The sequence below is a fragment of the Colletotrichum paranaense genome (genome assembly GCF_030867605.1).
Source record: "Colletotrichum paranaense strain IMI 384185 chromosome Unknown Scaffold_4.1, whole genome shotgun sequence".
NCBI lineage: Eukaryota > Fungi > Ascomycota > Sordariomycetes > Glomerellales > Glomerellaceae > Colletotrichum > Colletotrichum paranaense.
This window is the reverse complement of record NW_026848962.1, coordinates 1,422,140-1,434,241: the sequence shown is the minus strand read 5'-3', so window position 1 is coordinate 1,434,241 and position 12,102 is coordinate 1,422,140. Positions and strand designations below refer to the sequence as shown.

The 12,102-nt window shown below is 54.0% G+C and overlaps 4 protein-coding genes across 4 annotated transcripts; 1 reads left to right on the top strand and 3 right to left on the bottom strand.

Annotated features, from left to right (window-relative positions):
• Positions 1–1,112: 1,112 nt before the first annotated feature.
• On the top strand, positions 1,113–3,504 carry CPAR01_05462 (acetolactate synthase; the record flags this gene model as incomplete). Its single annotated transcript, XM_060489740.1, has 5 exons — positions 1,113–1,276; positions 1,389–1,481; positions 1,566–1,633; positions 1,700–3,391; positions 3,446–3,504. 5 exons carry the CDS (start codon positions 1,113–1,115, stop codon positions 3,502–3,504), a joined length of 2,076 nt encoding a protein of 691 aa, XP_060351206.1.
• Positions 3,505–4,300: 796 nt separating this feature from the next.
• Positions 4,301–6,697, bottom strand: CPAR01_05461 (uncharacterized protein; the record flags this gene model as incomplete). The annotated part of the gene is made up of 6 exons (XM_060489739.1): positions 4,301–4,474; positions 4,541–4,771; positions 5,124–5,189; positions 5,363–5,586; positions 5,647–6,135; positions 6,673–6,697. The coding sequence occupies 6 exons, from the start codon at positions 6,695–6,697 to the stop codon at positions 4,301–4,303; spliced, it is 1,209 nt and encodes a 402-aa protein (XP_060351205.1).
• Positions 6,698–7,259: 562 nt separating this feature from the next.
• Positions 7,260–7,484, bottom strand: CPAR01_05460 (uncharacterized protein; the record flags this gene model as incomplete). Its single annotated transcript, XM_060489738.1, has 1 exon — positions 7,260–7,484. One exon carries the CDS (start codon positions 7,482–7,484, stop codon positions 7,260–7,262), a length of 225 nt encoding a protein of 74 aa, XP_060351204.1.
• Positions 7,485–7,584: 100 nt separating this feature from the next.
• On the bottom strand, positions 7,585–9,474 carry CPAR01_05459 (uncharacterized protein; the record flags this gene model as incomplete). Its single annotated transcript, XM_060489737.1, has 1 exon — positions 7,585–9,474. The coding sequence occupies one exon, from the start codon at positions 9,472–9,474 to the stop codon at positions 7,585–7,587; it is 1,890 nt and encodes a 629-aa protein (XP_060351203.1).
• Between the last annotated feature and the right edge of the window lie 2,628 nt (positions 9,475–12,102).

Here is a 12,102-nt window from a genome sequence, read left to right as displayed (position 1 = left end):
ACTCTTTACGGTTTACGACTGCAACTGCGTGTGTGGTGACTGGTGAACCATTTCTGGGGCAGGGAAAGCGTGGAAACGGTCGCAGACGTCGGGTGTTTGCTCCGCCCACTTTCCTCGGTCTGGCATTCGGGGGCATTCAAGGTCGGGGAGGCACGAGGGAGACCGGAATGGAACAGAGGGATAGTGTGGGGAACGAGGTAAGTGTCCAATCACGAATGAGTCATAAACCCGTTGAGTCAGCAGAGGTGGCAGGCCGTTCAGCCGACTACGGTTCCGTTGTTGCTATCGTTCTTTCCGATCTTTATAGCTGTCGGTAGGAAGCTGCCAGTAAGGCACGGAGAAAGGAAGCAAACATGGGAGGAAGGCGGTAAAGATGCAGCAACTGCAGCAGCGCGGGAAGGAGCAGTCAATGGGAGGGAAGGTCAGGCCGATATCGCCACCCCAGATTGGACCTGAGGCCCGTGCCCCTCCCCCGATGGGCAACGCTTGTTCGTTCTCGCCCCCGTCGTGGCCCGTCCTGCGCCCTTCCAGCCAGTCATCGGCCGGCTACCCCACACCTCGACGGCCGATAATTTTTTTTTGGTTTTTTCCCTGGCTCCGAAACAGCAGCCGCGCCTCTCCACCACTGCTTCTCTGCGTTCTTGGTGCTGCCAAACTGTGTGTGAGAGAGACAGAAAGAGAGACTACCCGAAAGTAAAGAGAAAGAGACAGAGACAGCGGTGACTCTACGCAAAGTTAAACCCCGGTGTGCGCCGTGCCTCTCTTCTACCTGTCTATTATCCTTACGCTACTAGTTGTGTCTGTGCCCGGCCCCCAATTCCCAGTCTCGAATTTGACATCTGCTGCTCTAATTTGCCAAAACCTTGTGACTGGGCTTTCTTTCCCTTCCCTCCTCCTTCTCTCCTCCTTCCCTCCTCCAATTGACTCCGCGATCTCTGCAACCTCCATACCCCCTGCGATCGTCCAATTCGACGAGCCGCTCCCCTCTCGCTGTCTGTTACTCTTTGCTCTCTCCTTAGAGACATTGACGAAGCATCACACCGAAGGACACCTCTTCTTCCTCTTCCTTCTACTTTGTTTCTCCCCGGTTCATCTCCACTCCACCGCTCATCATGATGCTCCGAACCCGCCACGCCGCTCGCGCCCTTAAGGCCGTCTCAAGAGCGAGCGCTCCCCGTAACCTCACCACCTCCTCTGCCGTCGCCGCCATTCAGGCCACCAAGAAGGTCCCTTCCGGCGTGAGGACGCAGGCTACCTCTGCCACCTCGCCCGCTCCGTAAGCTTCTTCCCATGCTTCCATTAACTGGGGAAACTGCACAGCCAGTCGACAAGACGAAGCTGGTGACTCACGAAACATTTGACTAACGACCCTGTTTTACCAATTGTAGTGAGGTTCGAGACACGCCCGCACCCGCCTTCAACGCCGACAAGAGCCATGTTCAACCTCTTCAGCGCTCTACCGGCCCGGAGATGGACGAGTCGTACGTCGCCCCTCGTGGCCAATTATATCTACCGCCGCTGTCGGCTTGTTGGAAGCGCGCGGGAAAGCTTACGTTGTGACACAGGTTCATTGGCAAGACTGGAGGAGAAATCTTCCACGAGATGATGTTGAGACAGGGCGTGAAGCACATCTGTACGTGACTCAACTGCGTATATCAGGATGGCATCACAGAGACATATGGCTGACCGTGACTCACAGTTGGATACCCCGGCGGTGCCATTCTCCCCGTTTTCGACGCTATCTACAACTCAAAACACTTCGACTTCATTCTCCCCAAGCACGAGCAGGGCGCCGGCCACATGGCTGAGGGCTACGCCCGCGCCTCGGGCAAGTGCGGTGTCGTCCTCGTCACCTCCGGCCCTGGTGCGACGAACGTCATTACCCCCATGCAGGATGCCCTCTCCGATGGCACCCCCATGGTTGTCTTCTGCGGTCAGGTCGTCACCTCCGCCATTGGCAGTGATGCTTTCCAGGAGGCTGATGTCACTGGTATCTCTCGTGCCTGCACAAAGTGGAACGTCATGGTCAAGAACATTGCCGAGCTCCCCCGCCGTATCAACGAAGCTTTCGAGATCGCCACCAGCGGTCGCCCCGGTCCCGTCTTGGTCGATCTTCCCAAGGACGTCACTGCCGGTGTCCTGAGGAGAGCTATCCCCACCGAAACCTCACTGCCTTCCCTCCCGAGCGCCGCCTCAAGAGCCGCCATGGCCCTGCTCCAGAAGCAGCTTGAGCAGTCCATCAAGCGCGTTGCCGACCTCGTCAACATCGCCAAGAAGCCCATCATTTACGCCGGTCAGGGTATTGCCCAGTCTGAGGGTGGCCCCGAGATCCTCAAGGAGCTTGCCGACAAGTTCTCCATCCCCGTCACCACCACCCTTCATGGCCTCGGCTCCTTCGACGAGCTTGACGAGAAGTCCCTTCACATGCTCGGTATGCACGGTTCCGCCTACGCCAACATGGCTATTCAGCAGGCCGATCTTATCATCGCCCTCGGTGCCCGTTTCGACGACCGTGTCACCCTCAACGTCGCCAAGTTTGCGCCTGGTGCCAAGGCTGCCGCTGCCGAGGGCCGCGGTGGTATCGTCCACTTCGAGATCATGCCCAAGAACATCAACAAGGTTGTCCAGGCCACCGAGGCTGTCGAGGGTGACGTCGCCACTAACCTTCGCACTTTGATCCCCCACTTGAAGCCCAAGACCATGGAGGACCGCAAGGAATGGTTCGACAAGATCAGGGAGTGGAAGGCAAAGTGGCCCATGTCCGACTACGAGAAGGCCGAGCGCTCCGGCCTCATCAAGCCCCAGACTCTCATTGAGGAGCTCAGCAACCTGACCGCCGACCGCAAGGAGACGACCATCATCGCTACCGGTGTCGGTCAGCACCAGATGTGGACCGCTCAGCACTTCCGCTGGAGACACCCCAGAACCATGGTTACCTCTGGTGGCCTGGGTACCATGGGATACGGTCTCCCCGCCGCCATTGGTGCCAAGGTCGCCAAGCCCGACGCTCTCGTTATCGACATTGACGGCGACGCCTCCTTCAACATGACCCTCACCGAGCTTTCCACCGCTGCGCAGTTCAACATTGGCGTCAAGGTCATTGTCCTGAACAACGAGGAGCAGGGTATGGTTACGCAATGGCAGAACCTCTTCTACGAGGACCGTTACGCCCACACCCACCAGCAGAACCCCGACTTCATGAAGCTGGCTGATGCCATGGGTGTCCAGCACCGCAGAGTGAGCAAGCCTGATGAGGTTGTCGACGCTCTCAAGTGGCTCATCAACTCCGACGGCCCCGCCTTCCTTGAGGTCGTCACCGACAAGAAGGTGCCTGTCCTGCCGATGGTGCCCTCTGGATCAGCTCTCCACGAGTTCCTGACATGGGACGGAGGTTAGTATTCCCCATCTATTGACTTTTGTAAGCTCAATGCTAATCCCTTGACAGAAAAGGATAAGAAGCGCCGCGAGCTGATGCGCGAGAGAACGCGTGGTCTCCACGGCTGAACAGCCAGCACTCGCAGCTCTTTCTTGTTATGTAATCTGTCCACATTGGAGGCGTCCATGCATATTGCTCTCTCATCTTATACCACCAGGCTTTGTTGGGTTCTCTTTGGCCATAACGAGATCTCCATCTTGAGCAGAAAAGTCCTTCCATTGGGATCAGGGATTTTTCCTACTACGGGCGACTGTATCGCAGGTTTCGTCCGGAACAAAACAAGTTCAAAAAATCAAACAAAATCTAAAAAGTGCTTTATCGCAGCATTTTCCGTAGTCTGGGGGCTTCATTTCGGGCATTCACACCAAAAATCGACCGTTACGGAGTTGGGTTAGTTTACCTCGACCTTGTCAAGAGAATGTACATATATCAAACTTCACGAGTTGAATGTTGAAAAGTTTTTTTTTGCACCTCATCTCAACCTTGCATCGCCTCTATCTTAAAACGTGATGTGTAAACTGTGTTGGCTAGATTATAAGTCCACGATCATATGGGGTTGCAGGTCCAAACGAGCGGACGAAACGTGTATCCTTTTGCTTTACACTAGCGCTAGATCGTAAACTGTATTGTATGGTGACCAGGATAGCTACAAGTCACCATCAGATTCGATGGACAACGACCTTCCCCTAGGCAGCATACATGCACATACCGGGGCAGCAGACCGAGTCCATGGTGCGGATGTCGCCATCACCTTCGGGCCGATCGTTGTCTAGCACTCATAATACCACAAGAATCATCATTACCTATGAACATAAATGACAATTTAGTATAAGCCCTGTATCCTATCGCATACTTTACATCTTTCTACTCGTTGGCCACCTCGTCCTCTGATTCTGCGTGGTTGGCGGCAGCGCTTGCTAGCTCCGTCATCCTAGTCGTAGGTTCAGGCGGGTTGACTGGGGAGGCATTTTCCTCATCTGCTCCCATACCTTGCCGACGCCTTTCGACTCGAGGTGATTCTTGTGCCGCTTTCCTTGCCTTTCGCCGTCGTCATACCAATTCGCCCATCAAGGATAGAAGAAAAGTAAGGCTCAAGGCAATCACAGCAGGGAAGGAGACGACAGCTAGCCCGTATCCAAGCACCTTAGCACCGAGGCTAATATCTCTAAACATGCCAATGAGACAGGAAACGACAAGAATAATGCAGAATAGACCCAGACCCAGCCACCAGAGAATAGACGCAAGTATCCGAAAGTGTACGTATGTGGAGAGCTGCTGCTTTCGCTTGGCTACTTCCTCACTATACATCGCCGTCCAGTTCATCTCCATATCGAACTGGACCAGATAAGGCCCGGTTACGAAATGTACAAAGTCTAAGAGCAAGATGAAGCAAAGTGCAAGGGCTCCAAGAAGAGTCATAACACCAAAAAAATCATATAGAAGCGCACCTAGGTCTTTGAATCGTGTCTGCATACTCAGAACCCCTGAAGATATAGAAAGAGGTAGAAAAATTGTGACAAGTATACTTAGCTGCTGGACACTATCGGTTTGCTTTACCTCTCTCCTTACTTCTAGTAACCTGAGGTCATGCTCCATTGCGGTAGAGAGTCTCGTTAGGCTACCTCTTAACTGTTTGCAATACAAGCGGATTTCGAGTTCTATGGCCGCTAATTGGGGAGTCTCTGACATTGTTATCGGGATATTGGACGTTCTCGATACTGGCGTGGACGATCCAACTTGACTTCTTGTGGCGCTCTGGAGGATTTCAACTAGTGATTCAATGGCCACTAGCATTCGATCTCCAATTTCTGAAAATTTCTGAATCAATTGATGTTCTGCAGTGATTTTTCCAACGTTGCCCTCTTGGAGCTCTGCACGGGTGGGGTCCAGCAATCCCCGCTGCCTCCCGAAGGCGGTTTCATATACCAATAGAAATTTAGCATACAATAGCAGATTGGCATGGCAGAACTGTAGGCTGAAAGCCTTCATCCAGTCCGACGTGTTTTTGAAAGGGCGATACATAGCGTCGAGTTCGCATAGCTGTGTAGCAAAGGTAGCTGTTGCTTGGTAGAGACGGAACTGTTCTTCTGGGAAACGACGATTGTTTCCCGTCCAGTCTGTACGGACAAGTGTTCTGCACATGATAAACTCTGATCAAAAGTCAGTCACACATCTAGCTAGTCCAGCGTCGCGTATTGCAGCAGGCTTACCTTGTAGTCGATTGTCAATGACCTGAAAGCGTAGATACCGCACGACATTGACCCAGCGAACTTGAGGACTGCCTCGCTTGCTTGCGATGAAATTGAAAGACTCTATCCTATGCCATCGAAGTGGTGAGGCCCAATATTGGTTGCTAATCAACGACAAGAAGCCCACAGTAGCGATCCTAAGAGGAGGGAACTTGTACGGGAAGTCCATTCCGGATGTGGAGTCATTGTCGCGAACGTCATCGTCAAAAAGCTCCTGGAGAAATACTCGAGCCACTCCATCCGCCTGGGGTGGAAGTGCACTCATTAATGACTCTAATCGGGCATTGTTCTCATCATTGGCCTTGACAGTGTTCCGAAGGGAGAATGGCTCCCAAGCATCGGTCTGGCTGAATGATGCGCCAACATCGTCCCATTTTCCAATAAACCGGCCAGGCTCCGTATAAACGAATCCAGAGATCGGTATAGTAGGATTCCGCTGTCTTTGCAGCCCTAGTTATTCGGTTTAAAAATGATTGCGGTCGTAAGAGGCTTACTAGAAAGCCCAATGCGAATGCAATCACGGATGCCAAATCTTTGATCAATTTGACTATGGCCATGATCGATTAATGAAGAATATGGAGATTTTGAAGGCGCAGATTGGCAAAAGTTGAGAAAGAGGGGGGAATTGTACGTCTCTTCGCGAAAGCCCTGTCATACGACAGTATTCTATACGATAAGGCAGCCACGTATCCTAGCCGACCGACATCTTGCCCGTCTCACGCCTAACCAATCGGGCAAAGTAATTACTCCTGAAGCTCCTCAGTACCTTGTGGTAGTAACTTCTTCACTTGGGCGCTTAGGTAGGCTCTGATGGTGTGGCTTTTGCCAGCCACCAATTAACAAACACTATTTATCTGGCAAAGTAGTGTGTCTGACATGGTGTCCGCATAAGACAATTTCGAGGCAAAGATTCTTTAATCGTGTGGTAGTCTGTTGTTCGTCTTGTTGGAAAGTACCTGCACAGAAGAGCCAGACTACGTTGCGTACCTGTGATTTCATTGATGACATTCATGGTTGTTTCACTCCCTATTCTTTTCTCTCCTCCTTTCCTATCTTCAAGCGAATCAAGCTTTGAACTGACGGAAGTAAATATGGGCAAGGATGAATATGATATGCCTGCATGTTAGTTCTATTGTCACTAGACCTTACCCGACGTACCTTACCTTCGGCCTGAGACAGCTTGCCAAGAACCATACTCCCTTTCAAGGGTGTCTCTATCGGCGCAAGTAGCCACCTCGAAGTACGGTCTACCTAGCTCAACTCCTCAGGAATCTGCACCTGTGGATCCAACGAAATTGAAGGCGGCCACTCGTTGATAATAGGAGAATAGGGATTATTTCGCGCTCCTTATGTCTTCTATTCTCTTGTTGACATATACAATGTGAAGTGCGACGCAACCATGATTGGGCATCGAAGGGAACAGGAAGTGGATCTAACTGCTACTTACCTCGGAACATCAATGAGTAAAGATATGAGCAAGGGGAAATAGGAGGAAGAAAGATAACTCCAGTTTGAATTGTCTAAATGGTATTTCCATCAGGGAACGCCCAGACGTCATCATAATCATCATCCAGTCAGAGCCGCCTTCGGATATCAACAAAGCAATGCCAGTGGGTAGCCACTTCCCTCGCCTCCCTAGCGTCTTCGGCGACCCCGACATATCCAACCCAGTACCTATAGCGAAGAAGGCTCATTGGGGGTATCTTGTAGTCTATAATTTTCGACCCCGACCCCAAAACCAACAAAGAAAATGCAAAGGAAACATGTATATGAAGCTGCGCCACCACCCATGCATTCATGTCATGTAGAGCGTTAGGTAATACAGGTCTAAAATGGTTTGTATGAACAAAGAAGATAGAAGAGGGGGAAATGGTGCAGAGACAAGGGAGTTTGGCTGTCTCAGATCCACCCAGCTAAAGCCGCCTTCTCCTCAACGGGTGACGTGACGGGCGACGAACGGCCACGACGCTTGAGGCGCAGGTTTTCGAGGCTCCTCATGCCCCACGAGCGGGGGCGTTTCGCGGCGGTTGTGGTGGCAGATGCGGATTGAGGGACCTGAAGCAACGGACCGAGGCTGCTGTCCTGGTCTTCGGTAGGTTGTGGCGAGGGTGTGAGATGGCGCGCAAAGTCGCCGAAAGACCGCCTTTGCTGCTGCTGGTGAGACGTAGTAGTATCGGTCCAAGGGTAGATGGGGCTCTGCTGCAGCATATTCGTCGTCGCCCTGTTGCCCGGCATGAACATGGGGCCGAAGATCTGCTCGTCCTCGGGCGGGCCAAGCACAACGTCCGTAGACCAGGCGTCACGCTCGGGGATGACGAGAGGGGTGCCCGGGTGCGGGTAGGCCAGGGAATCCGGCTCCTCGGGAATCGAGCGCGGCGGCGGATGCGAGACGGTGGCGAGCTTGACGGGGAAGAGGCTGCGGCGCAGGGCAAACATAGTCATCGCCGACGGCGGTTGCTCTTCATGCTGCTGCTGACCTCCGCAGACAACATCGCGGAGCTCGCCGTGGTTCCTGCCTTCGCCCGCGAGCGGGCAGCGGGACCGGACGGGCCGCGTTGCTTCGCCTGGGAACTCGGGGGCCGGGTGCTCGGGGGAGGAGAAGCATGTCTGGCCGAGCGTCCATGCCGCGTGGAGGATGCGCGGCACGTCGGCGAGGTGGCGGCACTCGAGGAGCTTCTTGAGGTCGCCTGAGGAGCGGGGCTGCCAGCGGAGTTGGTTGCGTGCGGCCTTGTCCCAGAGGGTGTGCTTCCACTCGTCTTTGAGGGAGCGCTGACGGAGGAGGTTTTGCATCTGATGATAGTATGTCCACTCTGACGAGAGGCCGAGATTGTTGTTATTGCAACCACTGGTGTTATTAATGGTGCTGCTGCGCTTGTCAAAGTGACTGGCGAGGTGGTCAAAGTAGGCGTCGGCCGTCTTGGGCGCCTCGCTGTCATCGGCGGCCTCGTAGACCTCTTTGCAACCGATGAAGCCGCAGGCGAAGACGACCTGCGTGCAGAGGCCGACCTTGACCTGTTCTGCTGCCGCCACGGCCGCGGCGGGAGGGTACGCCGCCTCGCCCTGGTGGTGGTCGAGCTTGACGTGGGCGATGTAGGCCTTTTCAAAGTCAAAGATCATGCGGCAGTTGTCCTGCGGGCAGACCCAGATGCAGTCGGTGTTGTGGAAGTTTTGGAGGTGCTTCTTGAAGTCGCTTTTCCTGCCGAAGCCGACGTAGACGTCGTGGACGGCGCACATAGGACACTCGATGGGCTTGCGGCCGCCGACGGTACCCGAGGACGGGGACCTCATGCTGGCAGAGGCCTTTTTCTCGCGTGATGGAGTTGAGGAGAGGTGCTCGCTGATGTGGTGATCCTGCCACTCGGAGCCGGAGAGGGATGGTGTCACGGAGGGCGACATCAGGAACGGAGCGTCCACGGCGTCGGCCCAGGAGGCGGCTGCCGCAGTGCCGCCGGGCTGCTGGCTGAAATAGCTCCCCGATAGCGACACAGCCTCTGAGCCACACAAGGACGCGTCGGAGCTGCTCCAGGGGCTGGCGCTGTTTGTGAGGGATGGCGCGCTGTTGTTGCTGCCAAAGGTTGAGGTGGAGAGGGCTGAGTTCCTCGCCGGGGCGTCCATGTGGTGAGGGTTTCGGTGGTGGTGCTGGGGCGGAGGGCGGAGGGATGTATAGTTGCTGCCGCTAATGTTCCGGAGGGTTGTTTCTAAGCTTCCGGACCCGTACCGGCCGGCGAGGTCGCATAGAGTTCGAACGTCTTCTGGTGACATGTTTGACGGGCTCTTGGTGGGATACATGTTGTGCTCACGGTTCAGTCGCTGTGAGACTGATAATGGAATCTATCCTTGCATGAAGCTTTTGACGGCGTGTCCAAGATTGTTAAAGGCGTAGTCGGTGTATTCGTCCTCAATTTAAGAAGGAATGGGTAGACGGAACGACGTTAATTTGATAGAAGGGTGGGCGAATTGCGAGATGGGGGGTGGTCGTTATGTAGTTAATGCCGACTCAATCGCGATGTGAAGTACGTATTAGCGGGCGGGAACGTATGACAGAATCCGAATGGCAAAGGGAAAAAAGAAATGCGCCAAGGCTAGGCACGGAAGAGCAGCGACTCGACATTTGTATACCAGCCCTCTGTCTTGCCAAGTCAAGACAACCCGTCACCCCATCAAAGAAGGCCACGAGGAGGAGGCCAAGTCAAGCATGGCCAGGTCAGGTTGCGAGCCTCTGAGAGAGCGCCAACACGAGACTAATGGAGGAGGGGAATGGCGCTGTCTGACGAGTGGCGACTAGTTCGTTCGCTGAACGTTCTAGTGGAATTCTACGAGTGCGTATGTGTAGGGATATGTGGGAGTGCGTGTGTGTAAGTGGTTGTTCTCTTGCGCCTTCTTTCGCATTAGCGCGGGCGCAGGGCTCAGGACTGAGGCCGTTTTGGAGCAACGGTGAAGTAACTCCTGCATGGGGTCTTGAGGGGCCATTTGATCATGGTAATGGTAATGGTGATGGCGGGTTACATTCCTGGATGAGAATCCAATCAGCCTCAGCCTGACTCTAGGAAGCTAGCCTGGAATTGGGGGAAGGATGTCTGAGTTTCCATCGCTCGCAGCACTAGCTGCGAAGAAGTTGCTCTCGAACAGGTACTTGAGAGGAAGCTGGTTGTTTACAATAACACTCGTTACTATGGTCCACAACCTTGTCAAACTTCACCAAGCCTTCTAGAACAAATCGGATCCTCGGGAGCCTGATTCCCATTGAGGGAGATGCACGACGGCTCGACTTCAAGCGTCTTAATCCAAGAACCAACCGGGGTAAGCGGCAGCGCAGAGAATGAGACAAGAGACGCTGATCTCATCCCATTTCGATGCCGCCTTCCCCCTCATTTTTCTTTTGCGGCGAACCGTCATCTACACAGTATTTCGTACCTCTTGAACCAGTCAACCACCAGGGACGACCTCTCTCGACGAACCAAATCACAACGGAGCCGCCTGCCTCGAGCAAGAACCCACGCCCTTGTTCGTTATGTCCGGATGACAGGTGCAGGTGGAGCAATAAAGAAAAGACACCTAGAGGCAGAGGCAGGGGGCGAAGAGGGAGAGAGTCAAGAGAGACCAAGAACCTGTGTTACGATGACCACTGACAGCCTGATAGGACGCACTCGAGTCCTGGCGGGGCTGTGTAGCGCCCAGCTGAGCGAAGGAAAGTAGAAAGCCAAGACCGTTAGCGGCCTTCTAGAATGGCGCTAGAACAAAGGATCCGCATGACTGTGTTTTTGGTCTGTGATGGTGGTGGTGAGATTGGGTGTGGGCTGAGATGGTTGGTGATTCGGCAAGGGTGACGTTTCCCCCTAGTCGAGAGCATCAACAGACATATCTTGGACTGGATGGGGTTTGAATTCCATCAACGAAGGACCTAACCGTTGTCGCCGGAACGTCGTGTCGGTGTGTCGCGTCGTTGTCATTGCCATGGGGCCAGCTTCTGGTCCGTGGTCGACATCACCGTCTCGCGTCTTCCGGAACCGAAGCCCCGGGACGATTCAAAGGGTGTCTCTCAACTGGTCCTCTATCCGAGTCTTTGTCCTCCTTCCGACGACGCCAAAGACTTCCCCGCCAGAAAGATTTCTTTGTTGAGTCCGCGTGGTGAATCTGAGCCCTAAGTGACTCGAGTCGGGGGATCAAGAGATCAAGAGATCAAGAGAGGGGACGATCTGCTATCCCAAAACTTGATGGACTGGTTTGGATAGTTGTTATCGCGCGCTTGCCTCAACTTTCTTCGAGGCTGAAACTGCCAACGATTGCTTGCGTTCCCCTCCAGATGTCAGGCATGTGGCAACCTTGGTGAGGCACTCGTCTCGAAGACGATGGTTTAAACCAGCCGTGCCAGCCAGCCAGCCACATCGTAAATGCCACATGCTCTACCGCATACGGCCGTTGAAGGAGGAGTTTCCCCTCAGTCCATTTCGCGGGCGTTCAAAACTGACGATGCCACCTGCGTCAGCGGAGAGCCCGACTGCCGTCGGTGCTTCAGCCGTCATTCGCCCATTCGACTGGTGGGCTGCCATAGGATTCCAACGGATGGAGAGCGTGTGGAAGAGGGAGAGGAGGAGAAGGCTGCCCGCTCGCTGGGTTGCCTGACACAACATGAGATGGGCTTGCCCCTAAAGTCACAATTGGTTCACCCAAGACAAGTGGTTAGGGGAGTGATCTTCCTCACCGTCGGCGAACCCCGTCCAATCCCACGTCGACGTCCACGGTGCGCTGAGATGAGGTGAAGGAAGTGGAAAAAAACCAAGAGGGCCAAACGCAACTCGTCCTCGAGGGTAGGATTGCAGGGTCTCATTGAATGTTACGCAGCATTACCACGAACAGTCAGAACAGATCACCGATCTGAACTTGTCCATTCCCTCCGCTACTCTCACGTTAACTTTC